Here is a 25,271-nt window from a genome sequence, read left to right on the forward strand (position 1 = left end):
GAGAAGAGAGGTGGGGCCAGGGACGCTCATCAGGAACCGCACACACGCATCCCCAGCCTAGCCTAGCCACACGGTCCATCCGCCACCCAGTGGCAGCAGAGGCTCTTGCAGAAGCAGCAATCCACCCAAGTCCCCACGCCCTGGAGAACACCCAGACCCCAGTACACCCCACCAGGTCCTGTACCATCTACACACCCACCCTAGCTCTTAGAGCATTCTCACCTGGTAAGATCCACTCCCCGCCCCCAGCCCGACCACCCTGACACCCTGAGGCACAACGGCCAGAACTATGTCCTTGGCCACCTTGGGAGCTGGAGGAGCCAGCCAGCAGCATCCACAGCCTTAGGACACTCACCTCGGCACTCACTGCCATAGTGACCAGGGCAGCAGCTGGGCTTCCAGGTGGTGGTGACACAGTTGCGGTAGCAGCCCCTGCCCAGGCCTTGGGGCTGACCCCAGTGGCTGGGCCGGGCCCAAACACTGCGCAGTGCCAAGGAGTGCAGCGGAGGAGACGTCCAGAACTTTGAGAAGTAGCGCCAGCAGGCCTCAGGGCTGCCCTGGGCCAAGAGGAATCAGGCTGCAAACCTTACCTTGGTAGGCCCTGGGCCCTGCCCCCACCCCCACCCCCACCCGGCTCCCAACCCCTTACCTGCTCCTGTGAGCCCTCAGGACAGGGTGGTTCCAGCCCACAAATGCTGCAAACCTTCTGCAAGGAAGGGAGGCCAACAGCAAGCTCAAGTGAGTGGACAGGACAGGTGGGCTTAGGCCCCTGCCTATCCACCTCTGGCCTGTGGCCTCCCTCACCAGCCACAGAGGCCGAGTCTCAAAGCGGTCACACCGGGCACCAAGGCCAGGTGGCTCCAGCAGCTGGTCAATGCCGTAGGCCAGGCCCCCCTCAAAGGGCAGGTGTCGCTGCACAATCCGGGCATCCTCCTCTCCCACCGTGAGCTCACCCTGCAGGTGGAGGATGTGTAGTATGTGGGGGGTCACAGGTGTACTGCAGCCCCCCCAGTGCCAGGGCCCCTGCCTCCTGCTTCCCTCGTTCAAACTTTCTCCCCAGACTCACCGGCCGGGCACGGCTGCAAGAGAAGGAGATGGGGGTCCCATGCATGGTGCGCAGTGGGCCCAGGTTGGGCAGGTCAGATGCCAAGGCCTGAGCAGATGGAGCCACAGTTGGAGCTGGGAGGGCAGGCTCAGTGGCAGGCAGTGGGGACCAAGGTCTGGGAGTGCACCCACCTCGACGTTGCGGATCACGTGGCCCCGCACAATGGCTGCCAGCTTGTCACGGTGGTCTTTATGGTATAGCCAGACCTGGCGATCGGGAGGCAAGGCTTGCAGGGCGGAGTCTGTGGGCCACAGCATTGTGAAGGGCCTATGGAATGAATCTCGAAGCAGGGGCAGCAGGCCAGCCATCTAGTAGGATAGAGGTGTGACAGTCGGTCCCGTCAGAGGATGGTGGGCAGGTGGAGGGGCTCCAGGGACCCAGGTGACCTTCCCACCAGCCACATTCCTCTATAGCCATCCCAGGCCAGTAGACATGGACATACATGCAAGTTGTCAGGTATGTGGGCACAAATAAGCACACCCTTGTGCTCACTGGGACACTCATGCCCACAAATATGGCCTGTGCACAGAAAGGTGAACACACACGTTGACAGTCACCTGCATATACACACTTAAACGTGCACATATGCACACACTGAAAGGCTCACACACAGGAGCAGTACCGTCACAAGGCCACTGAAGATCTTGTAACCGAAGCTCTCCGCGGCGGCGGTGAAGTTTCTCTGGGGACAGGCGCTCAGTGAACAGTGAGGTCAAGAGGGGAGGGAGGATCCCAGGACCCTAGCCGCCTGCTTTCCAGCTCCCCGCCCACACCCAGGTCATACCCGCGGAACTGGGGCAGCGTCAGGCTCCCAGTGCAGCACTTCAGGTGGCAGCAGGACACGGTCGATGAAATGCAAGACACCGTTCACAGCCTCATGGTCGCTGCTCACCATGCGCGCAAAGTCATTGATGTATATGCTGCCCTGGGGGTGGGGCCGGGATTGAATAAAGCCAATTAGTGGGGTGCTCAGGGAGCTGTGGGTGGGGCCTGAGGTGGGAGCAGAGCCTGGGTTGGGTGAGTCTTGGGGCAGGAAGTGGGCGGGGTCAAGGCAGAGGGTGGGTCTTGCCTCCAGCCCAGGGAAACAGCCACCCAGGGAAACAGCCACCGGACTTGGCTGGTGGGAGCGGTACAGACACAGGGCCAAGCTCAGAAGTCCTGAGCCCAGGACTGGCCCCTGGTAGTGGGTGGGGTCCGGGGACAGACTCATCTCTCTCTCATTAAAGCCTCCCTGGCCCTGGGAAGGTGAGAGGGTCTTAAAGGCATGGGGACAGGGCATAGGTGCAGGCCTTGAAAGCAGCTGAGTCCTTGGTCTGTGGACAGTCCACGTCGGGGACCAGGGCCTGGGCTCACCTCCCTCTCACTGAAGCGCAGCGGGTGCCCAGAGAGTGTGGTGGCATAGCCCTCCTCTAGCAGCTCCTGGCTTCGCAGCTGCCGGCAACCAGCCACGTGATAGCGGAACACAAGCTGGCGATTGGCACGAATCCGGGCCAGCTCATCCTGGAGTGGGAGTCACGAGGGCACAAGGGTGCCCTGACTTTCGCCTCTGCCCAGGCAGTGCCCACCCCCCAGAATCCCCAGCCTTGCTCCAGGGGCTGAGTTACCTGCGACAGGTTGGTCATTAGATCTGCATGTGGCACAAAGATTGTGAAAGGCCCATCCCCCTTGAGCTCCTTGTATTCCTGGGGGGAGAGGGAAATAGGTTGGGTGGAAGAAGGGTGACCTGGGACCAACTCGAGGTTTCCACTGATTTTCTGGGAGAGACACAGACTCAGAAACCAAACCAGCCAGCCCTCTGACCAAATGAGAATATCATGGCCCAGAGACAGGTGGGACTTGCAGGTCAGAGAGACCCAGGCTGGACCAAGGATGTGCAGGCCAGCTGGTTACTCACCAGGAGATGGAGGCTGAAGAATGAAGCATGCTTGTCCCGAAGGAGCTCCTGGATCAGGGGAGACAAGGATCAGCTCAGATTGTGGTTGGCCTCCATTCAGGGCTGGTGCCTGTCCCAGCACCTAGAGCCCAAGGTCTGGCCAAGGTAGAGATGAGGAAAGGAAAGCCAGGGTGGTCTGTGCTGGGATCAGGATTGGTTTCATGGATCGTAACTGGGTCAGGCCTAGGTGGAGTCAGGGGTCAGGCTCAAGTCCTGGTCAGGGCCAGGATCAGGATCAAATCTGGGGTCTTAACCAGTATCACGGGTCAGGCCCATGGGGGGCATTGCCAAGGCTCGGTCAGGGGTCCTACTTGGGCATCATTACCAGGCCGACTCGGGCACGGCAGGTGAAGCCATCACCCACAGTGTGGACTGCATCGCAGGTACACATCCTCTGGCCATCCCCTGTGCTTTTGCACACAGCATAGGGGCTGCAGCCTCCATTGTTCTGAGGCAGGGACAGGAAAGAGAGGCATCAGTGACTCCCAGGACTGCTGCCCCAACCAGCTCTGGGGAAGGGGCCATGAAGTTCCCTGGCCAACACTCAAAGCCCTGTTTCCTACTAATCAGTCAGACTTGACCTTGTGGCACAGGTGGCTCACCCTTCAGAAGCACTCAGGACCCTGCTGGGGTTGTAAGGAAGTCTGGTTCCCACCCCAGTCCCTTCCCCCTGTGGAACTGGGTGCGACTTGGGGGCCTGACCTGGGAGCAGGGGTCCAAGAGCACACAAGTCCGGATGCCGTCCCCACTGTAACCCTCGCGGCAGCTGCAGGAGACCTGTCCCAAGTCCCAATCAGTGGGGCTGCTGGTACCCTAGAGTGGGCCAGCGCCCTGGACAGAAGGAGCACCCCTCCCTGGGCCTGGTCTGAGGAGGGCCACACCCTATGAGGGAATGGCACAGCCCCAGTGTCCAGCTCTGTTGTGCTGACCTGCTGGGGGCCTGTGGGGATACATTCGGCGTGCATGTGGCAGCCCCCGTGGTGGATGAGACAGCTGTTAACTTCTGGGGGAAAAGACATTGGGATGAGGGCTGGCCCTAGGCAGCCCCTCCATTCATCTGCCTGTTGAGGTGCTCATCCCCTACTCTCTCAGCACCCTCAGGCTCACACCCCTGTGTGCCCCTCAGCCCTTCCTAGTCTCACTCATGCCACTGAAGCCAGACCCCTGGTGGCGGACCCCAGCCTCACCCTGGCACAGCTCCCCATCACCCGTGTAGCCATCCAGGCAGGTGCATGTCCGCTGACCAGGTGCCACATTGGTGCAGTTGGCGTGGGGGGAGCAGCCCCCGTGGTCATGGGCACAAGGGTCCACCACTAGGGGTAGATGATCCCAGAGAGTTGTGAGCAGTGGGCATGGGACAGAGTGGGGACAGGGGAGGAGGGCATGAGAGAAAGGAAAAGGTCGGAGGGAGGGGTCAGACCCAAGAGGTGACAGGGATAGAGACTGGACCTAAAGGGCAAGGAAAGGGCTCTGTGGGGAAATCCACCCCCCAATTTCAGGGGCCTCGGGGCATTGGTGTGCCTGGACCTGCACAGTAGATGCCGTCGCCCGAGTACCCCGCGGCACAGACGCAGGCAGGGGCTGCAGCCGAGTCCTGGACGCAGCTGGGAGGGACAGCAACAGCTTAGTCTATGTCTGCCCAGCCCCTGCCCTGACCCTAGCCACCCCCCCACTTGCCCACCTGCCCCAGGCTGAGCTCACTCACTTGGCATTGGGGTCACACTTCTGTGGGCACTGAGGGCCAGTGATTTCTGGGGGGTAGGAGGATGGTTCTGATCATGCTGACCCAGGAACCGCCTCCCCAGGAGTAACCCGCCTCTCCCCCTTGGGGCCACTCCTCACTCTGGTCACAGCGGAGGCCCTGCCAACCCACGTTACAGACACAGCTTCCGTCCCCTCGGAGCCCCTCCTGGCACAGCCCGTGGGCACAGTCACACACTGGGAGCGGAACGAGGTAGGACAGAAGTTACCCAGTGCCTGTTCTGTCCCTGCTGCAGTGTCTCCATGACCGCTGTCCTTGGCCAGCTTTCCCACCATTCCTGCCCGCCCCCAGGGCCTCACCTCCAGTGCAGTTGGGCCCGTAGCGGCCCAGCTCACACATCTCACAGGCCGTTCCGTGGAAGCCCTCGTGGCAGCGGCACTCCCCACTGCCCAGGAGCCTGTCCTGACACTGCCCGTGGCCCGAGCACACACCACCCAGACCCCCCGGGCACGGCTCACACAGTGTGCCGAAGAAGCCAGGGCAGCAGTCAGGCACCTGCGGGATGGGGCACAAGGAGAGGCCCGGCACAGGCCAGGACAGAGGTCAGGGGGCAGGGAAACGGCGGGGGGCGGGGGAAGGGCATCTTGGGGCCACAGAGCCATAGAACAAAGCAAGTCAGACCCAGAGAAATGGAGACTGCCTTCTACAAGCCTCTCCATGGCAGGGGTGAGGAAACGGACTCAAGGAGGGAAAGGCCATACAGGACTCCATGGAGAGGGGCAGAACTCGCGCTGGCCCCAGGGCTTGGTTGCTGGTGTCAGTTCCAGGCTGAGCCCCTTTCTCTCTCTCCCCATCCCCACTCCCTGGAGGCACGGCCACAGGGACAAACAATGGCCCCTCTGACCTCAGACCTCTCTCCCTTCCCCTTCCGCCAGGCCTTTGCTTCCCTGGCTTCGTCAGAGTCCTAGCCCTGCCTCTGCCTTTGAAGCCTAATCCCGGCTCCTGCCCTGGGCCCCCACTCCCACCTCCTCCTCTCTGGTCAAAGGCTTGGGGCTGGGGGTTGCTTCAGGGCAAACCTGGATCTTCTTGGCACACGTGTAAGAACAGCCCCAGGAGAAGGAGTAGCCAGACCGGTAGACACAGCTCTTCTTGGGGGTGTCCTGGAAATGGGGACAGGCAGGAGGACTCAGCCAGTGGCTTAGGTAGGGGCAAGGCAGTGAATGGGGAGACAGACAGACAGATTACAGGTGTCAGTGGGTGAGACAGGTAAGCAGGATAGCAAAAGGGTCAAGGAAGGACCACGACAGAAGACCTGAGGAGGAGAAGGTAGGCAGGACTAGCAGCCCGAGGGTCACTGGCCTCAGGTCGCCAGTCTGAGTGAGGCCTCCTCTGGGCAGACCTGGACCCAGGCCTCCTGGCCTCTGGCAGGAGAGCCAAGCGGCCCACGCTGCTCCAGGTTCCCATGCCTGGGTGAGCAGAGCTGGGCCCGGGGAGCTCGGACACCTTGAGCACAGTAAGAGCAGGTGAAGCAGGGACGGGATGTGCTGGGCCCTGCCTCACCTCCAGCTGGTAGCCTTGAGTGCAGCGGAATTTCCGGGTGCAATTTACACATTTCTCCTGAAGGGAAGGAGGGCAGAGTGTCAGGCAGTCCCGAGGCGGGGGCTCCAAACCCACCTTCCCTCCTCTGGGGCGGGCTAACAGCTCTCCCACCCCTGACCAAGTGTCCCTCCCGCCGGCCAGGCCAGCCAGAGCCTCCGGCTCTTGACCGCCCCTCTGCGCTCCCCAGGCCCCAGCCTCTTACCCGCAGGGCCTCTGCGTGGCTGTGCAGGCAGCGGCTTGAGCCCACCGTCAGGACCCCGGACAGGCCAAACAGTGAGCGGCCAGGGGCCTCCAGCACAGGGCCTTCCAGCGGCACATGGTTCACCTCGGGCTGGGGGTTAGGGCAGGAGGCTGAACACCCCCCACCCCATCCCCACCCTCCCCTCAGGGGCTGCAGGCCAGGGAGGCACTCCAGGGCTGGGGTATCTCTGTGGACTAGGGGTCTCCCAGGATGGGAAGTCTCTGGACCAGAGGCTGAGGTGCCCAGGTGGGGGAACGCCAAAGAAAAGGGGTGTCCAAGAGCAGGGTGCCAGGGGCAGGGCCGCCTGTGCTCCCCCACCCCACCACCAACCTGGCCGCTATGGTTGTAGAAGACAAGCCAGTGTGCGGGGCCCAGGAGGGAGTTGCGGTGTCCGCCCCTGCGCAGGGCCTCTGTGGAAAGCGCCTCCCCCAGGATCACATGGTGTCGCACTACGTCCAAGTCCTGGAGAGGGAAGGAGAGGCTCAGGGGCTCCAGGACTCCCGAGTGCCTGGGACGGCGCGTCCCGCCCGCTGTGTCCTTGTTGTGGGATGGGAGGCTCACCCACCCCCCTCAGTGGCCCATCCCGCTGATCTCACCAGGCCGCTGCTGTTGGCCTGGGCCTCCAGAGAGTGGTTGGTTGGCACGAAGATGGTGTAGGCGGTGGCAGCCTCAATCTGGGGTACCAGCCTGTGGCGCTAGGGGCGGGCGCAAGCGTCAGGGGTGGGCTTTCTTGCCCTCAGTCCTGACCCTGGGAGCCAGCAGCTCTGCCTGCACCTGGGGGAGGGCGCCCCCATCCAGGACTCCTCCCTCCTCCTGCCCTTACCTGCAGCAGCTCCCGGAAGAGTCGGAAGGCAGGCACTGAGTCCAGCTGCTGCAGCAACCCCTGCCCCCGCAGCACATCCCCTCTCGGAGGCAGTAAGACCTGGCACGGAGCATGGGGGCTGGTCAGTACATCCTTGCCTATTGGCCTGCCTAGAAGGTTCCCTGCACACACACCCCTCCAGCCATACCTGACTGAGGACATGTAGGACACCATTGGTGGCAAGGAGGTCAGCCACGTCCACACTAGCATTCTGCACCCAGACCCTCTGGAAGGCAGCAGACAGAGCTCAGGGAGACACAGGTAGACACTTAAGAGTGCGTGTGGCACCAACAGAGAGGCTGCTGGGCACAAGGCACCCAACCTGGCCTGGACACCCTCAGACTCAGGACCTACCAGATGGGCACACAGACCCTCACTAGGGCCCATGCATGAGGGGGCCAGGTGTGCACATGCAGACAAAGATGGACAGACAACCTGGCCTGGACATCCTCAGACTCAGGACCTACCAGATGGGCACACAGACCCTCACTAGGGCCCATGCATGAGGGGGCCAGGTGTGCACATGCAGACAAAGATGGACAGACAAGCCCTGGCAGGACAGTCACTCTGGCCCAAAGACACCGCCCAGCAGCAAATGTGTTCTGAGCACATCCTCTGAGCTCAGCCCTGGGCCGGGCAGGGGGACCCCATCACATCACTGGGGACCCTGGGCTGGGAAGCCTATAGCCACTAGAGCCCCCCCTTCCCTGTATGGTCCCCTCTTCTGCCCAAAGTTCACCACGTACCCCACTGATGTTGTGAATCTCCCAGCGTGCAGTGGGGCTCAGGGTGGCTACACTCTGCCCGTCCAGCCGGGCCAGCTCCTCCTCAGACAGGGCGCCCTGGAGAAAATGGGCCCTGAGAGGACACAGTTTAGGGGGGCCATGGAACCGGGTTAGTGTAACCTACAGAGACCCCTGGAACTGGGCTCCACCCCAAAGGGTGGACACATGCCAGGTTGAGGACCTCTGGGGAGGGGCTGGGTCTCCCACAAAAGCCCCCTCCCAGAGCCCAGCCGTGGCAGCCCACCTGACCAGTTGCGGTAGCATCCTCGGCTGCAGCCAGAAGGCCTGGTCCTCAGGGCTCAGCCTACGGATGGCAGACTCCGAGGGCACCAGGGCTGTGACTCGGCTGTCAGCAGGAAGAGTGATGCCGGCCCCCTGTGCACATGGTGTGGGGGAGGACAGGAGGAGTGATGAAGGCAGCCACCACCTTGAGATCACTTCCCCCAGCCTCCAGGCCTGCCCCCCACCTCCAGCTCTTAGAGCTGTTATGTGGCCTCCTGGATCTGAGTCCCCAAGCCCAGCATTCTATCCGATCCTACCTTGATCCACTGGTAGAAGATGGAGAAGTGGGCATTTGCCTCCAGCTCCTGAGGGGAGGGAAAAAGCTGAAGTCACCAGTCTAGGGACAGACTTGAGCCCCCTCCCTCCATGACCCTGAGTGTGGCCCCACCCCCGGATTCCACAAGAGGACTCCTCCCCGAGCACAGGAAACCACTCACCTGGAAGATGTCTCCGTAGCAGCTGAAGCCATCACCCCCATAGCCAGGAGGGCATGTGCAGACCCGCTGACCTCCTCCCACTGCCCGGCAGGTGGCCTGGGGTTGCGGGGCAGAGAGACATGGCCTCCGTTCAGCACCCACAGGGCAAGCTGGACAGCACCCATCCTCCATCTCTCCGTTCACTCTGGCCCATCCTCCTGCTGTCCTCCTGTCCAGCTACCCATCCCTACCATCTGTCTCTCCCTCTATCCAGTCTGTATTCAAGCTGCTCCTTTGGTGTGCAGGTCTTGGGCCTGCTCTCCAAGACCAGTGAGCATGTGACGTGAGCTACCCCAACCCAACCTGGCAGATGGGTCAGGGAAGTCCAGGGCTGTGGGAGCATCCAGGAGGCCCCGGACCTCCAGGCGAGGCCTGAGCTGAGGGCAGGAGGAGCTAGCCAGGCCGAAGGTGTGGCACTGGGAGCACGGAACAAGGGCAGGGGCTGGGATCTTTATAAGGAGGGTGAAAGCTCTGTCCTGTGGGCAAGCAGGTGACAGGGTTTGGATTTCAGGTTGAGAAAGATCCCAATCCTGACCAGAGACAGGGACACTGCTGCGGCCAAGGCCTACCCCTGAAGCCTCCCCTGGGCCTGGAGCCCTCTCACCCCCTCACCAGATCATGGCAGCCACCGTTGCCTGCCCGGCAGGGGTCAATGGGACTGCACACGTAGCCGTCCCCTGCGAATCCCAGCTTGCAGGTGCACTGGCTCTGGAGAGGTTGGGGAGCAGAGAGCCTCATCTCACCAGAAGCATGAAACCCTTTCCTCCTCCACAGTTCAGCTCCCGACGGGCACTCTCCCTTGGGGTGGTCTGCTCAGACCCCAGAGGAGCTTTTCCCAGCCCCACCCTTGGAGTTCCATGTTCTAGATGCAGAGGTTGAGGCCCTGAGGGGAGACTGGCTCTCAGGAAGAGTCTGAGGAAGTGATGGCATTGGCAGGGGGGCATCCAGGAGCCTCGGGGCCTCTTTGCTCTCAGGCCTGGGCCCAGCCAGGCTGTTGAGGTCTGCACTGTGTGATGAGTGGGCAGGTTTTGCCAAGACCAGCCCCAGGGATGGCTGCTCGGATCCCCCCCTCCAACCCCGCCACTCTGCTTGGCTGCTCTGATCCTTCCTGCTAAATGCCAGTGTCCTTGCTGGGGTTATCCACACCTCAGGTGAGTGACTAGTGAGACTCCCCGGATCTCAGTTGCCCTTCTTTGCACGATGGGGGCATCTGCAACTGCTTATTCCACCCCCAGTTCTGAACTTTAAAGCTCCTGATGGAGTTCGCAGCTCCAGCTCTCAGGCCCATCTGAGTGTCACTGCTGAGGTCCCACGGCTGGTGGTCCAGACAATCATGGGGCAGGAGGCAGGGAGCCCCAGGGATCCCTGCATAAGCCTGGGCCACACAGAGGCTGACCCTGAAGCAGCCAGACCTGGCTTCCCAACTTGCATATTAGATTCTTCAATGCCAGCCAGTCCTCGGGCTCACCAGGCCTGACGTGCTTCATGTGGAAGGTTCCAGATTCTGAGATCCTGTGACTGGAGTCTGAGACTCCAAAATTCCAAGAGCTGGATTTCCATGAGTCTAAAAATTTGGGGATGTCACTCTCCATGGGCAGGTGTCTCTTCTTGCTTTGCTCAATACTGAATTCCTAAATCTAGAACAGCAACTAGCATGTAACAAGTGCCTGGTGACATGTGGGAAACCAGTGAGTGGGTGAATGAGCTAATTGTCAGAAGGCAATGGCCCCAGTGGCCCGTAAGAGCAGAGAACTCATTGATTCTCGGTTATGAGAGTCCTCATCCCTGAGACACAGGAGTCACAGTCTTCTGACTTGGAAAAAATGCTGCCTTAGACTGGCACTCCAACACACCTTCCTTTAAAACTACTGCAACCTTCGCATTGCTTCCAGCACCCATCTACTGCTTCCAGATTGTACGACTCAACATTTCAGAACTGGATTCTCATTTGTGTCTGAGGTTTGAGACCCTGAGCTTGAGTTCTTAGACGTTGCTAGAGTCAGATGGGCTAGGGGGAAGAGTCCCCCAGGATGGAGACCCCCACGTGCTCTCTCGAGGCCGGCCGAGCCTCACCTGCCCGGGTCCCACATAGCTGCAGAGGGCGTCAGCGTGGCAGCCGCCTCGTACATCCAGCTCACACTCGTCGATGGCCACACAGACACGACCGTCCCCGCTCCAGCCCTTGTGGCACGTGCAGTGGTGGGTGCCTGGGGCCCCAGGGACACACTCAGCCTGTGAGAGCCACGGATAAATGACTCAGGGCTGCAGGGCGGCAGGCTGAGGGCAAGGGAGTCCCACCTCGAGCTCGTGGGTCAGGACTTCAAGGAAGGGGCCAGACTCACATTCTCTGAGCATCCGCCACGGTCTGGGCGAGAGCAGGGGTTGCTGGGTGTGCAGGAGAAGCCGTCACCCTCAAAGCCATCGAGACAGAGACACCTGGGGGTGGGGGGTGGTGAATGAGGAGCCTCCAGTAAGCCTCTGGAAGCTGTGAGCAAACTGACAAGTGCAGTCACAGACGCAGCAGAGAGGAAGTGCACGTCCTCACCTGGCAATATCCCCCTGGTTAATGCAGCGGGCATGCGGGTGGCACTGCTGGGCCTGTTCTGTGGGCCCACAGTTCCCTGTGGACTCGTTGCAGAAGCGGCCACTGAAGCCTGGGGCACATGTGCCACGCTGGCACACACCCCCACTGCCCGGACGGTTGTCACACAGACCGTGGACACAGCCGCAGTCTGCAGGGAGGAGACGGAGCAGGGAAACTGAGGCTGAGGCAGGGCTGGCTGGGAGCCAGGATGCTTGGGCAATGCTGGGAATGGGACAGCCAGAATAGATTTGACTGCAGGGTCAAAATCAGGTCATCCCAGACTCGGGAGGGAGGAAGAAATGAGAGGGGGGCACTCATTGCTTTCAGTCACCCTATTCTAGCTGCCCTGCTCCCAACACCACCATCGGAAAGTTCTTCTGTATGTCTGACCTAAATCCTGCGTGCTTTAGGTTAAACTGTGGCTCTCTTCCCTGCATGGATAAAAGAGACATCTACTCTTGTGTTTCCAAAACCTTCTCCATAACCTCTGGACTGAACCCTTCTTCCTGGGGTTCTATTTCCCTTCTTGGGAGTCCCCAGCCCCACTTCCAAGCGACCCTTTTTCTCCCTGGCAGGTGGCCTAGGCCAGGATCACCCACCTTCCTGGCACTGGTCTCCATGCTTGTTTGGGTTGGAGCAGATGTGGCAGGCGATGCCCTTGTAGTCTGGGAAGCAGAGGCAGGCCCCACTGCCCTGGACCCCATCACTGCACTGGGGGTGGGCAGGAGGCAAGAGCAGTCACGGGGAGGGGATTATCCACATTCTCTTCCCTAACATCCCTTCTCTCCACAGGCTGTGAGCTCCTGCTCCCCCTAGAAGACCTCCTGCTGGAAGAGACCTTCCAACTCACTGATGCTGCCAAAGAACTAGCCCCTAAAAGGCACCTGGCCCTGGTAGCTTCATGGGTGACTTCTGCTTAATCTAGAAACACACGACTCCTGTGCTCCTCCATAGCCAGGTGCTAAAGCAACTGCGATATTACAAAATGGCAAAAATACAACACACACAAAAAAACTATTGACAAATAGCCCTTATGAAAATAGATGTAACAATCTAATTAATTGATTCTAATTAAAATAAACATAATTTGGTCCAACTTCCACTGCCTCGATGTGAAGAACCCAATACCAGAGAGAGGCAGGCTTTGCTCAGACATACAGCCAGTCACCGGCCAACTCAGAAAGGAGCCCCTATCTCCCCCATCCCTCACTCCAGGGCAGGAGGGGACTCACGTTGCCTTTGCCATAGCAGGGGTTGGAGAAGCCCCCAGGACACTGCACACAGTCAGGCCCAAAAAACCCTTTGCAGCAGCCAGGTTTCTGTAAGAAAGAACACATCTGAGGGTCCGTCGGGAGCCATGTCGACCCCCCAGCCCAGGTTGCTTCTGCTCCCTGGTGCCATGTCTAGAGCAAGGGGGTGGGCGAGGCTCCTCTGTGACACCTTTTCCACCATTAGGATGCAGCACAGCTCTCTGAGGATGGCAGCCCACCCAGCCCCAGCCTGGGGGCTCCAGAGGAGAAGCAAGTGCCCCAGATCCCTAGGGAGCAAGTGCCCCATGCCCAGGCTCACCAGGATGGTCTGGTTGCAGTAGTGGGCGCAGCCCTTCTTCAGGACGTTCAGCCCAGTAGGGTCATGGATGTAGACACACTCCTCAGGGAAGATGTCCTGGGTGGGCCGTGCCAGGCTGGTCAGCAGGCAGGGGTCTTGGGCCGGCCCCCTTCACCAGGCAGCCCTGGTCAAGGGACCTTGGCCCCCTGGGCCTGGCACCTCCCCTGTCAGTGGGGCTGAGCCTCCAGGTCCAGCTGAGCCTCCCAGCCTCACTTCCCCACCCTGACCCAGGGCAGAAACCTTGCAGGGCAGTCAGAAGTCAGCCCTGAGAGCTGGGCCAAGGGATGCTCACCAGTTTCACGCTGTTGGGGGGGCACACGCTGGTGTTCAGGGCTTGGCAGTCCACACAGGAGCCCTGGGCAGGGTAGGGGGAGGAAGGGAGAAGGGTTAGTCATGGTTTATTTATTTAGCAAACCCTAAGAAAGAGGCACTCAGCCAAGGCCTGAGGTATGAGAAAGAGTCACCACAGGAGGGCCAGAGGACGGTGTTCCAGGCAGAGGGAAGAGCAAGGGCAAAGGCCCCGCGGTGGGAGAGCTCAGTGTGAGAGCATCACAGGTCTGGGCAGGGAGGCTGGGAACAGGGCTGTAGATGCATGAGTGATGGCAAAGGGACCATCAGGAGGACTGCTGAGGGCTGGGTGTGGGGCGTCCAGGTGAAACTGGGGCCTGCGCCCGAGCCCCAGAGCCACCCACTCATTTGAGGAGAACTAGAAAACGGCACCTCTCCCTGGGAAGATGACCCCGACACAAGCAGCGCTGGGGTCCCGTGCGCTTACCGCCACGACCTTGTGCTGCTCTTCGTTGCAGAGCTTGGGCAGGATGGGCAGGATGGTCGGGGGCAGCAGGATGCCCTCCAGCATGTGGATGACGCCGTTGGCAGCCAGCACGTCCACTCTCCGTAGGGGGACCCCCTCAGGTCCCAGCAGGATGCGCCCCTGTGGCAGAGCCCAGCATGCATCCTCGGCCCAGTCCCCGCCCCTGCGCTCAGCACACTGTCAGAGGCCCAGCCTGCCAGCCACCTCTTCACCCACTCCCTGGCAACATCTCTTGCTCTGGCAGAACCGCTCCAGCCTCTGCACCCTGACCCACATGGTTTCTGTCATGTGGAGCCCCTCCCCCTGCCCACGTGCTCACCCTCCTCCTCTTTGGAGCCCTCCCAGCTTGTTGGGCCCCAGGAGAGGGATTTGATCTGTGCCTGCTCCCACATGACCCTCCACCAGGGCATGCCCTCTGCAGGGCTCGGAGCACGAAGCCGGGTCCGAAAGACGCTTGACACCTGGCTGGTCATCACCAGCCCCTCCACTAGTCCATCCCTGGTGCTCATGGAGCTCACCTCCTCCGAGATATTCACAGCCAGGACCTGGTTTGCCATGGTGAGGACCCGGCCCTTGGAGATGAGCTTCTCAACAGTCAGCTGGGGTGGAGAAGAGAGTGGCCTTAGGCCGGGCACTAGCCACACCTTGGGGCCACACCCAGTCCTGCCCAGGTGACTCGCAGCTACCACCTTGGTCCCCAGGCTCTCCTCTGTCCTGTAGAGTCCAGATGGGTGGGGAGAGGAGAAGGGGCCCCCTGGAAGACTGGAATCTGCAGACAAACCCTCTGACAGCCCATTGGCAGGTGTAAGCCAGCCAACCTCCCAGAGGACCTCTCACCTGGCCGTGGCTATAGACATGGTACCTCACCAGCTCCTGCAGTTTGGAGAGACCCTGGCAGGAGAGAGAGGGCTTGGCTGCTAGAGGCTCTGAGCCTGTATCTCTGGCCCCTTCTCCCCGACAAGCTTACCGCTGTGAAGAGGTAGACCAGGCGGCCGTCCCGCAAGCCATCCACTGCCTCATTGCTGGGGGCAAAGACTGTGAAGGGCCCAGGGCCATCCAGGAAGGAGGGCAGCCCACAGTTCTGTGGTGGTGAGAAGGAGGCTCAGGTGGTTCCGTGGCCAACCCTTACCTCTAAGTCCTGCCTGGGCCCTGCTGCCCTTGGTCTGCAGGAAACGCCCACCAAAAGTAAGCGGGTGACATTGGCAATGGGTTCATGCTACCACAGAGCCTCGGGATTCTAATGGGCAGGTTCCAGGATGGGGGTGTGGGCAAAGGCCCGTCCTACTCCAGAAGCCCAGATCACTGTGGGGCAGATTCTGGGTAGTGAGGGGTCCTGGGACAAAAGATCAAATGGGCTAGGACCTTTTGCCCAGACTCACCTCCAGGATGGTTTCAAACCGGGTGAAGGCCTCGGTGGAGGCAAGGATCTGGCCGATGGTCCTCTGTAGGAAGGGCTGAGCATGAGGGCCCCAGAGGGGAAGGAGCTCTGCTCCAGCCCTGCCCAGAACTGCCCCGCCCCCCTCTCCGAACTCAGTGCGGGTCAGAGGCCACGCAGGGGCACAGGGTGGGGGGAGGGGAAGGCACTAGCTTACCTTGGGGTCCTCAGGGAGCTCTGGTGGGAGCTGCCACCGCAGGGCAGTGACCACGTGGAAGATGCCATTGGCTGCTGGGTAGTTGGCCTTGTGGATGGTGAATGTCTGCTGGGGCTGGTCTTTGTACTTGTAGGTGTATTTCTGCTGGGACATGAGACCTCTGGCTCAGACTCCAAACACCCACCCCTTGTCCTGAGGCTCTGTCCCACCTCCACACCTTTTTCTGGGCTGTGTTTCCCACCTATGACTCCTCTAGTCCCCAGGCTGAGGTCCCTGCTTACCCTGAAGCGGCTGAAAGTGACGGTGACCTCCTGTCCAGCCAGCGTCCACCACCTGTGTGTAGGCTGGGTCCCTGACTCCTCCAGCATGTGCTGCCCTGCGATGATGTGCTGTCTGCAGAGCTGCTGGGCAAGGGATGCCTGTGGGCACAAGGGGACGGGGGTGCCGAGTGGGCCCAGGGCAGGCAGTCCTCTTCAGGGACCGTTGCCCAAGCAACGGAGGGGACAGGAGGCCTCCCAGGGCCCTGAAGCCTAGGGGAGGGTCCAGGGAGGAGGCCCACTCCTCGATAGGCAGGGGCTCACGTTCATGGTCCTGGAGGATATGGACGGTGCCAGCACGGTGAATGGGCCTGACGTGCTGAGGATCTCCCGGCAGCCCTGGTCTGGGGACAGGAGAGGGTGTATCAGAATGGGTCTGGGAGGCCGTCAGCCATCAGTCCTGGGTTTTGGAGAGTTGAGGTGGCGGGGGGGGTGGCGTTGGGTCAAGATCTAGGGTAAATGGGGACATCAGGATCTGGGGGAGTAGCTCCCACCTCCATCATGCACCCCACCACAGTCCATTCTCTGCTTCCACAGCTCTTGGGCAGAGAAATAAGGCATCTCTGGAGAGTCTGCCAAGGATGCTGGGTGCGAGGGGCGGGGTCTCAGGCGAGTGGCGGGGGTCACACACCCAGCATGGCAAAGGCGACTCTCAGCCGCAGTAACATGTTCGTCTGGCTGGCCTTCTGCACCTCATGGAGCAGGTGTCCGTAGCAGGCACGCCCATCTCCCACCTCGCCGTCCTTGCACACACAGCTGGGGGTGTGGGTAGAACTGGTCAGGGCGGGGGCGTGGCCAGGTCCCCCTCCTGGCCCTCAGCCCCCATCCCCACAGGGCCCTTGAGGTGCACATGGGCACTAACTTGTCCCTGCCAAGCCCACCCGCTCTGCTCTGCCCCTGGTGCCCAGCCCAAGGCACCTGTGCTCACCTGGTCTTTCCATCAGGGGTCACCTGGCAGGTGGCTGACCGGTCACAGGAGTGGGGGAAGCAGTAGGCGAAGCAGCCCGCGGAGGCATTGTGGTTGGTGCTGACCAGGCCTGGCTTACATGAGCAGGAGGCCTGGCCCACCCGGGAGGAGAGGGAGGATGACACCACGTCCGTGAGAACCGTGGCATCTGCCACACCCACAGAGCTCTGCTGGGTCCTCACAGCCACCCGCCCAGAAGCAGGCTGTCATTCTCTTCCCATTTAACAAATGGGGCAGCTTAGGCTCCTAGGAGGCCCGCGATTGTCCCACAGCCCATGTGAGCTGGGGGACCGCAGGGCAGGCCCAGCCCAGGGCCCCAGCTCACCTGGCCTGGCCTCTTGTACAGACATAAGGTGGAGTTGCTGGGGCAGCCGCCGTTGTTGATGGTGCATGGGTCCTGGGGCAGACACACCGTTCCGTCCCCATGGTAGTTCTCAGGGCAGCGACACTGTGCCTGCCCCCTGGGGCTCACGGAGCACTGGGCAACTGGGGAGCAGGGTGACAGCTGGCAGGGGTCAGGGGCTGCCGGGGCAGTGGAAAGAGCCCAAGTGAGACGAGCACGCAGGAGGCCCATCTCCTCCACAGCCTCTATCCAGGTTGGCCCAGGGATGGGGTGAACAGGCTGATCTAGACCTTGGGGACAGACCCTATTTCCCTCCCTCAGGGACACTTCTCCCTCCCTGTAAAAGGCCAGATCATACTTGCTGGTTTAAAAGGATGCTCACCCTGAGCTGGGGCTCCTGGCCTCTAGATCCCAGACTTACCTAGGCATTCGCTGCCCTGCTGGGTGTGGCCAGGCAGGCAGCGGCAGGTAGGGGCCTCTGCAGAGCACTGGGAGTTCTGAGGACAGTTCAGGGCCTGGCAGGTGGGGAGCTCTGAGTGGAGAAAGAAGAGTATCACGGCAGCTCCAAGTCCCAGGCTGGGAAGGAACACAGGAGCGAAGATGCTATGCCTAATTTGCCGTGTGACCCTGGCCAGGGCCCCATCCTCTCTGGGCCTCTGGGCAGTGAAGGTTTCAGATGACACCCCCTCCCCCAAGGGAGGCTGCAGGCAGAGGTCCTGCTGAGGCTCAGGCCCCATCCTTCACCCAGTCAGCCTTCCTGCTCTGGCCACTAAAGACTGGCTACCCCAGCAGCTGCTCACCTTGGTCACAGTGGGGTCCAGTGAATCCAGCAAAGCACAGGCAGCTTCCATCCCCGAGTGGCCCATGGCGGCACACGCCATGCACACAGCTGCAGACTGGGAGGGACACGCAGGGACAGGTGGGACCCCAGCCTCACCAGGGGCACACAGGGACGTCGAGTCCCTGCCCTCTGCATCTCCAGAACTCAGCTCCAGCAGGCACAACCTCAAGAATACAGAATTGTGGTGCAGGACCAGAGAGGTGGTGGGAGCCCAGGGCAGGCACCTGCGCTAGCCAGGAGATTCAAGGAAGGCTTCCTGGAGGAGGCCTCCAAGAACAGCATGTGCAGGGGCTAGAGGTGTGATAAAGCAAAGCTCATGTCCCTAGAAGGGATGTGTAAGGCTGAGCAGCCGGGAGGGAGTCTGGTAGGGACTGGCTGTAGGGACTAGGTCCCCACTGGCCCCCAAGTGGACATCGGCCCCGCCCTCCTGCCTGGCCAGCACTCACCTGACTGGCAGTCAGGGCCGAACCGGTTGGGGTCTCTACACTCCTGGCAGGCTGAGCCACTGAAGTTTTCCTGGCAGAGGGATGCCCCAAGTCAGTGCAGCCCCTCCACTGCCCCCGACCCCAGCCCCACCGGGCCCTTACCTGGCACACGCAGGTCCCGTTCCTGTCTATGCCATCCAGGCAGGTCCCGTGGCTGTTGCATGGGGTCTCAGCACCCCCAGGGCACTCTGTGGACCCCCCCGCCTAGAACTCAGCTCTGCCCCAAGAACTCTCAATTTACCTGACCCCAACAGCTCTGGGCAGCCCCAGGCTTGGTCCCTCCCCTGGGGCAGCCAGAGCCAAGAGGCCCAGCTGCCCATTAAATGAGCCAGTTGAAGGGGAATGCAGGCGGGTTGAGGCATGAGGAGCAAGGCTGGGACCCTCCCCCATACCATAGCACTGGGACCCCCAGTAGCCAGGGCAGCAGGCCTTCTGCACCACGTCCTTCCAGCACTCCAGGCTGCAGCCGCTCACAGACAACAAAGAGTCCCCCAGCTGGACCTCGTATCTGGGGACCAAGGATGGGCAGGGTGATGGGAGGAGCTCCCCTAGCAGCCTCCAGCCCAGCTTCCCCACTCTGGGTTCTGTTACTCTTGGTCCCCCGACCCCTTCCCGCCTGGCCCTGAGCTGAACACAGGGCCTGGTCCATAGTAGATGCTCAATAAACAGCACTTGCCCTGCATTCTTACTCCTTCCTCCCTGCCTATCTCTGTCCCACTGGAGGGGCCAACAGACATGTGGATGAGTGAGTCCCTGCCCTCGCTCCCCAGGCCTGCCAGGCCCTCCTGGTCCCCTGCCATCCCATGAGATACCCCTGGAAGCAAGCAAGGGTGGAGTGGGGGTCCGCACCGGCAGTCCTGTGAGATCTTCTCCGGGAACTCCCGAAGCCAGCCCGAGGGACACACCCGCTTCTTGATGGCAGGGCACGGGGTGCAGGGTATGTGAGTGACAAACTTGGTCTTCATGTCGCAGCGTCTGGACTGTACCTGGGCATGGACAGGGTTTGGAGTGAGGGACCTGAACCCTGCACACAGCCCTGACCTTTGATCGCAGCGAGGCCTAGCACCCCTCTCCAGGCCCATCTGTTCATTGGGGAGGCAGTGAGAACAGGGAAGGCCCTGAGTCTGGGGAAACTGGCCTGTCACAGGCTGTCCCTGCCACAGTGTGTCTCTATGTCCACAGCCACACACCTCTGCCTGGGGGCCTGGAGGCATGCCCAGAAGCCTCAGAATCTCTGCCTTCTGACACAGAGCATCTGGCCCTCTCGTTCCACCCTGGGTGATTCAAAGGAGGCAACTGAACCCTAGGAGGGTGGCCCTCGCCTGTAGCCACCCAGGGACTTTGACCTAGACTCTCAAGCTAGTGCTCATTCACCCCTTTCATTTAAACATAAACACTAAGTGGAAGGCTGACACTGTTCGGGAGGAGAACACGGTGACGCCATCCTCCATCCCTTGGGCACAGGCAGGATGAGAGCTTCAGCCACGCACCATGGGGCTGGCCCTCCAGTTGTCACTCTGCTCTGAGCACATCCCCACCTTGCTCCCAAATGACCCCCTCGGCCAGCCCAGGGCCCTCTCTGGTGCCCCGCAGTCAGAGACCCAGCAGCCAGCCCCATGCCCGAGGCCAGCCCATGTGAGCAGGCGTGTGGGAGGGGGTCTGAGTTTGGGCCAAGCAGTCACATTCCCTGAGCCCTGGTCCAGGCCTGGCCCACAGCCCCACACGCCAGCTGGGACCCAGGGGTCCACTGCCCATCACTGGATGGGCAGTGCTGGGAGTGAGAGAGCTGAGAAGACCCAGGCTGGAGGCCCAGGTGGCTTCCTGGGGAGGTGACAATTGAGTTGGGACCTGAAGGATGCATGAAAATTGGTCAGGGTCATTGCTCCTAGCAGAGGGGACAGGAGAGGCAAAAGTCACGAAGTAGGAACAAGCAAACGGCCACGTGTGATGAGGCAGAGACATGCAGAGACAGGCAGAGAGGAGGCTGGAGAGGGGCTGGGGCCAGACCAGGCCAGCGAGGGGAGGTGGAGTCCGGAGCAGACCCAGGACTCGTTTATGTTTTAAATGGGCCCTCTGGCTGCTGCATGGAGAACAGAGGTGGGGGCAGGAGAAGAGATGGTCACCTGAGAGCCAAGAAAGCCCTAAGCCTGCAGTCCACTCGCTAGCCTGTCAAAGCTCCCCCAAGTCCACCATCAATGGGGCTACCATTACGGCAACAAAGTCCCAATAACCTACAGCACTGACCCTGGAGGAATGGAAGCTAAACTCTTGGTTGTCAGTGGGAGAAAAGACCACAGCAAGGTGCATTTTGATGAGGAGAGTTTTCAGGGGCTTGGGGCATGGCCTGGAGAAGCTGAGAAGTTCTCATCTTAAAAAGTGCTGAACACACTGTGCTTCAAAAGGGAGTAAACCCAGAACATCTCTTTCCTAGAACACATCACAGATGTGTGGCTCTCAAAGCCAGAGAAAAGGAGAAATAGTGCCTCAATACTTTCTGGTGTACATGAAGGTCCCAGGGCCTCTCCCAGCTGCTGTGATTTGGTTTTTTCCGCTCCTGCCTCTGTGGTCTGCGAAGAGGGAAGTTGCTGCGGGCGGCCTCAGCCCGAGCTGTGGGGCTGGATGTTGTGGTCTCATTCCCCACCCTGAGGCTCGGTCTTTGCTGAGCCAGGGAGCGACTAGGAAGTTGGGTAATTTCAGGGCCAGGCAGCTGCTGGCTCAGGGCAAACGCTCTGCAGGTGGTGGGCTCCCCTGAGGGCCACCTGGCCAGCCAGACACAGCTGCCAGCGTCAGCGCCAATGGCCCAGGGACCAGTTTTCAGAGCAGCCCTGGATAAGGGCTCAGGGGCAGTGAGAGAGCACTGTCCTCACTCTTGGGCAGAGGGGGCGGTCCTGTCAAGTGGGGGGTGAGTCACCAGCACAGGAGGAAGCTGGAGCCTTGTGGCCGGTGGTGGGGTGGACACTCATTCACGAGATGTTGCATCTGTAAATGTGTGATGGATGGATAAACCAGCGGACAAGTCACACTTCTCACTGGGACCCCACCGGAAGTGGGCATTCAGGCCCCCTCTGCCTGGTGGCGTGGAAGGAGCATCAGCCCCAGCCGACAATCTCGCCACTGGTCCCGTTGGGAGGAGTGAGGCTGGATTCCAGCCGAGTGCTGAATCAGATTCCCTTCTTCCCTAGGGCACCTCGGGACCCGTCTGAGCCGGGCGGGTGCTGCTCCCCTCCCTGTCCTAATCCAGAATTGATTTTGCAATGTCTGCATCCCATAGAGACACTGCTGGGCAAGTTGAGGAGACACGAGGTGTTAGCCTGTTGTGAGAAGGTGGAAGAAATTCCCGCAAGCTGGGGTCCAGGGCCCAGAACCCAAACTCCCTCAGGTGGGAAGGGACCTCTCAAACCACTTCCCCTTGCCCAAGATCAATGCTCCTCTCCCTTCAAACCCCAGCTTGAGACCACAGGCTTCACCTGCACCAGCATACACCTAGCAGAGGAGGCACTTGGTGAAAGACTTGAATAGACAGGTGCTAAGCCCCCTCCTCCAGGAAGACTTCTCTGCCTCTACTGCCTGAACCTTCCTGTGTTTGAGTTCTGCTCCTCACTAGCTGTGTGACCCAGAAGTCATCCCTTGCCCTCACAGCCTCGGTTTCCTAAGGTTTACAGTGGATCTCATGCTATACAAGGTGCTGGTAGTCGGTAGTGCTGAGGGACTGAGGGCGCGTGAGAGGCCAGCGTTGCTGCGTCCCTGACAAGAACCCCCAGGGCCCTCTTCCCTGGGCCAGGATGTCTGAGCCCCAGCCCCAGAAGGCAGACTTAGAGGTGGTCTGTGACAAGGAAAAACTCCCAGGCTGAGGCCCCTCATTGACCCCTGTCACAAGAACATGAGGTGGCCTTCGAAATTCCCTTGCATTGTACACATGGGGAAACCGAGGCAGGGAGGGAGCAGGAACCACCTGCAGGGCTCAGCACAGCCTGAAACCCTTGGCTCTTCCACCATCACTGTCACTTTTTCAACCTCAGATCTGCCCATCCCCAACCCTGACTTGGTCCTGAAGCTGGTGAGGCCTCTCACCAGACCACAAGGCCGAGAGCGAGCCCCAGGGCAGCACAGGGCCTGGGTCCCTGTCCTGGATCTGCCTGGCAGTGGGATCCTGGGCAAGTCCTTTTCCTCTCAGGACCTGTCTGCCTGTTAGTGATTTGGGGACACTAGCAGCTGCCCCAAGAGAACTTGGCCTCACAGGAGAGGGTCCTTCACCTGGAGGCAGGCCCCAGCCAGGTTGACTCTGTCTCCATGCCTAGGGTGGAAGGCTCTTACAGAAACTCCAGTTGGGACAATGTCCCTACTATGGGGCTTGGGTGGATCTGCAGACAGGCATCCCAAAGGGGGCTTGCGCATGTGGACCTGACAGCCACACACTGGGACCGTCGGCTCCTCCCTCGTGGCCGGATGGGGAACCGCAGATGGCGGTCTGGAGCGTGGCTCTGGAGTTGGACCAACCTGTCTCTATCATCCTTGGGTTTTGGCTTCCTCAAGTGCAGAACAACAGGGCCCACTTCTCAGGGGCTGGGGTGGCTTGAAGGGATGATGCTGGGTGTGCCCAGGGCTGTGCACCTGAACAGCAGCTCTTAGGCTTGAGGGCGTTATTGTTGGCTGCTGTTTGCCCAGGGGGACTGGGGGTGAGTAGACCTCATTCTGCCTCTGGGCACACACACATGCACACACACCCAGCACTCCTACACATGGTCCACATAAGCCTCTCAGTTTGTCAGCCCTGCGAGGGTTGGGGGTGATCACATCTCCCATCCCCAAGCCAGGGCCACAGAGACAGCGGGCCTCAGTCCGGGCAGGGGGATGGGCCTGGCTCTGTATACCCCACCCTCAGGCTGAGGAGACCTGGGACGGCTGCCCACACCCCCCGGCTGGCTAGCCGGACACAGAGGAGGGCAGGCTGACACATCCCTGCCACCCCAAGCAGCGAGACACAGACCTCAGCCTGGGGAGGTGGGCACAAGAGCCCAGTCCTCTGTCCAGCTCAGAGAAGGTCAGAGAAGGTCAGACAAGAACCAGCTGCCCTGTGAGTCCCCAGCCCCGTGCCTGATCCGTGAGCGTTCCCTCCCTGCTCCTAACACTGGCTGGGAGGGCCTGGATGTCATGTCCCCCGCGACCGGCTCACTCACCTTCTGCCCCCCGATGAAGCTGAAGCCTGCCAGGCAGAGGGCCAGGAGGCAGAGCAGGAGGTGGTCCCGGGGCCCTGCCATGGCTGGTGGTGGCTGGCGGGCACGCTGTCCAGGACAGAACTGGGGCAGCCAGCGTGGAGAACGAGCTCTAGGAGGCAGGCACAGGGCGGGCAGGCAGGCAGGACAGGGCGGGCGGGCGGGCGCTTTAAAAGCAGCCGGGAGGCCCCGCCAGCTCACCCCCACAGGAACCCGCCAGGATTTCCTCCTGCGTATCAGCAGCCTGCAGGCGGAAGGGAAGGTGCTGGCCACTGACCCCTGCATGGACGCCTGGGCCCAGCTTGGGGCTTCCTGGCCCGGGACCCTCCTCCTGGCGTCAGCCTCCAAGCCCACCATTAGCCACAAGCCTGGGGTGTTTCAGAGGCTGTGAAGCACATGCAGGAGCAGCTGCAACAACTCCCCACCCCGCGTGCCTGAAAGCCCAGCATGTTGCATTCGGAAGCTCTGGGGGTTCTGGTGCTTGGGGGAGAGGGCAGCCTCTGAATCAGGTCTGTCTGCCTCTACCTTTCCAGCTGCTGAGGGCACGTGCAGGCCTCCGACTCCCTGCTAAGTGGACAGTCATCAGGCTGCTCCCCCTCACCTGCCCTGCTCGGCCTCCACCGCCCAGGATCCCCATCCCCTATGTGTCCCTGCGCCGCCCTTCTCGCCCGGAGGGGCCTCCCTGCTGCCAGTAGCCCTCCCTTCCCAATCCATTCTCCACTCAGCCCTGAGGCTTGCCCCCTGTGCCCCGGATCCCTCTCCACACCAGGCCGGCCTCTCTGACCTGGCTGCCTGCTCTCCACACCCCCCACTCTGTTCCACCACAGGCTTTTCTACTCCATAACCACAGAGCGAGCTCCCTGGGTGCTGCCGTTACCCCAGATCCTCACAGACTCACCACAACGTTCAGCCTCAGGTCAAAGGTCTCCAGCCTTCACCTCCTCGTAGCACTGGCCACCAGCTGACACTAGTTTGTTTATTTTCTGTCCCCCGCTGGAATGTCAGCTATGGGAGAGCAGGGAAGGGGCCGGGCTGGTTCACGCATGGATGCTCACTTCAGATTTGTGGGCTGAATGAATGCAGGCACTTTCATTATCCTGTTACTGGTGGGGAAACGGACGCTCAAAGGGGCTAGGGACTTTGTTTAAGATCACTCAGCTAACCAGGGTGAAGATCCAACCCCAGGTCTGCTGCCTGCGGGGCACCCTTCCCCCCACTACATTGCACGGACTCCCCCCATTAGGTCCTGTCCTCACGGACCCAGGCTGGGGTCGGCTGCTAACTGTTGGGCTGTGGGACCTGGGAACAGCAGTCCAGGCGGTAAGGCCTATGCGTGGTGAACCCTGCCTCTGGTCTATAAATCCCCATTTATGTATGACATAACAGATGGAGACAGGCAGGTGGCCATTTGTATGGTCCTTCGATAAAGGTCTGGTCGGGGGCAGCCCCTCCCCCGTCAGCTGAGGGGCCATGGGGCTGGTCTTTGAGATCCAGCCTGGGGGAGGTGAATGCGGAGACCCTC

At 60.9% G+C, this 25,271-nt stretch overlaps 1 protein-coding gene across 2 annotated transcripts in view; it reads right to left on the reverse strand.

Annotated features, from left to right (window-relative positions):
• The window catches only part of STAB1 (stabilin 1), a gene marked incomplete at its 5' end in the record, with an annotated part of 26,864 nt that extends 3,070 nt beyond the window's left edge, over positions 1-23,794 (reverse strand). The window contains 55 exons of one of the 2 annotated variants that reach the window (XM_079712085.1): positions 356-557; positions 650-706; positions 805-954; positions 1,067-1,153; positions 1,237-1,413; positions 1,728-1,787; positions 1,890-2,030; positions 2,459-2,605; positions 2,710-2,787; positions 3,000-3,047; positions 3,364-3,486; positions 3,741-3,815; positions 3,968-4,041; positions 4,226-4,351; positions 4,566-4,642; positions 4,744-4,789; positions 4,881-4,976; positions 5,100-5,295; positions 5,817-5,900; positions 6,301-6,357; positions 6,542-6,670; positions 6,911-7,042; positions 7,177-7,275; positions 7,404-7,502; positions 7,591-7,668; positions 8,189-8,300; positions 8,472-8,602; positions 8,767-8,814; positions 8,947-9,042; positions 9,598-9,693; positions 11,059-11,217; positions 11,328-11,421; positions 11,531-11,717; positions 12,169-12,280; positions 12,802-12,888; positions 13,139-13,234; positions 13,470-13,532; positions 13,953-14,111; positions 14,510-14,590; positions 14,829-14,882; positions 14,959-15,072; positions 15,371-15,433; positions 15,584-15,724; positions 15,865-16,002; positions 16,165-16,244; positions 16,532-16,656; positions 16,829-16,959; positions 17,193-17,389; positions 17,632-17,742; positions 18,011-18,106; positions 18,498-18,567; positions 18,639-18,724; positions 18,929-19,044; positions 19,386-19,522; positions 23,717-23,794. In XM_079712085.1, the coding sequence (XP_079568211.1) occupies positions 356-557; positions 650-706; positions 805-954; positions 1,067-1,153; positions 1,237-1,413; positions 1,728-1,787; positions 1,890-2,030; positions 2,459-2,605; positions 2,710-2,787; positions 3,000-3,047; positions 3,364-3,486; positions 3,741-3,815; positions 3,968-4,041; positions 4,226-4,351; positions 4,566-4,642; positions 4,744-4,789; positions 4,881-4,976; positions 5,100-5,295; positions 5,817-5,900; positions 6,301-6,357; positions 6,542-6,670; positions 6,911-7,042; positions 7,177-7,275; positions 7,404-7,502; positions 7,591-7,668; positions 8,189-8,300; positions 8,472-8,602; positions 8,767-8,814; positions 8,947-9,042; positions 9,598-9,693; positions 11,059-11,217; positions 11,328-11,421; positions 11,531-11,717; positions 12,169-12,280; positions 12,802-12,888; positions 13,139-13,234; positions 13,470-13,532; positions 13,953-14,111; positions 14,510-14,590; positions 14,829-14,882; positions 14,959-15,072; positions 15,371-15,433; positions 15,584-15,724; positions 15,865-16,002; positions 16,165-16,244; positions 16,532-16,656; positions 16,829-16,959; positions 17,193-17,389; positions 17,632-17,742; positions 18,011-18,106; positions 18,498-18,567; positions 18,639-18,724; positions 18,929-19,044; positions 19,386-19,522; positions 23,717-23,794 (5,896 nt within the window). Of the gene's footprint in view, positions 1-355; positions 558-649; positions 707-804; positions 955-1,066; positions 1,154-1,236; positions 1,414-1,727; positions 1,788-1,889; positions 2,031-2,458; positions 2,606-2,709; positions 2,788-2,999; positions 3,048-3,363; positions 3,487-3,740; positions 3,816-3,967; positions 4,042-4,225; positions 4,352-4,565; positions 4,643-4,743; positions 4,790-4,880; positions 4,977-5,099; positions 5,296-5,816; positions 5,901-6,300; positions 6,358-6,541; positions 6,671-6,910; positions 7,043-7,176; positions 7,276-7,403; positions 7,503-7,590; positions 7,669-8,188; positions 8,301-8,471; positions 8,603-8,766; positions 8,815-8,946; positions 9,043-9,597; positions 9,694-11,058; positions 11,218-11,327; positions 11,422-11,530; positions 11,718-12,168; positions 12,281-12,801; positions 12,889-13,138; positions 13,235-13,469; positions 13,533-13,952; positions 14,112-14,509; positions 14,591-14,828; positions 14,883-14,958; positions 15,073-15,370; positions 15,434-15,583; positions 15,725-15,864; positions 16,003-16,164; positions 16,245-16,531; positions 16,657-16,828; positions 16,960-17,192; positions 17,390-17,631; positions 17,743-18,010; positions 18,107-18,497; positions 18,568-18,638; positions 18,725-18,928; positions 19,045-19,385; positions 19,523-23,713 lie in introns of both variants that reach the window. The other variant, XM_079712084.1, reaches the window with a different exon arrangement.
• Between the last annotated feature and the right edge of the window lie 1,477 nt (positions 23,795-25,271).

This window comes from Hyperoodon ampullatus, assembly GCF_949752795.1.
Source record: "Hyperoodon ampullatus genome assembly, chromosome: 10".
In the NCBI taxonomy this organism is placed as follows: domain Eukaryota; kingdom Metazoa; phylum Chordata; class Mammalia; order Artiodactyla; family Ziphiidae; genus Hyperoodon; species Hyperoodon ampullatus.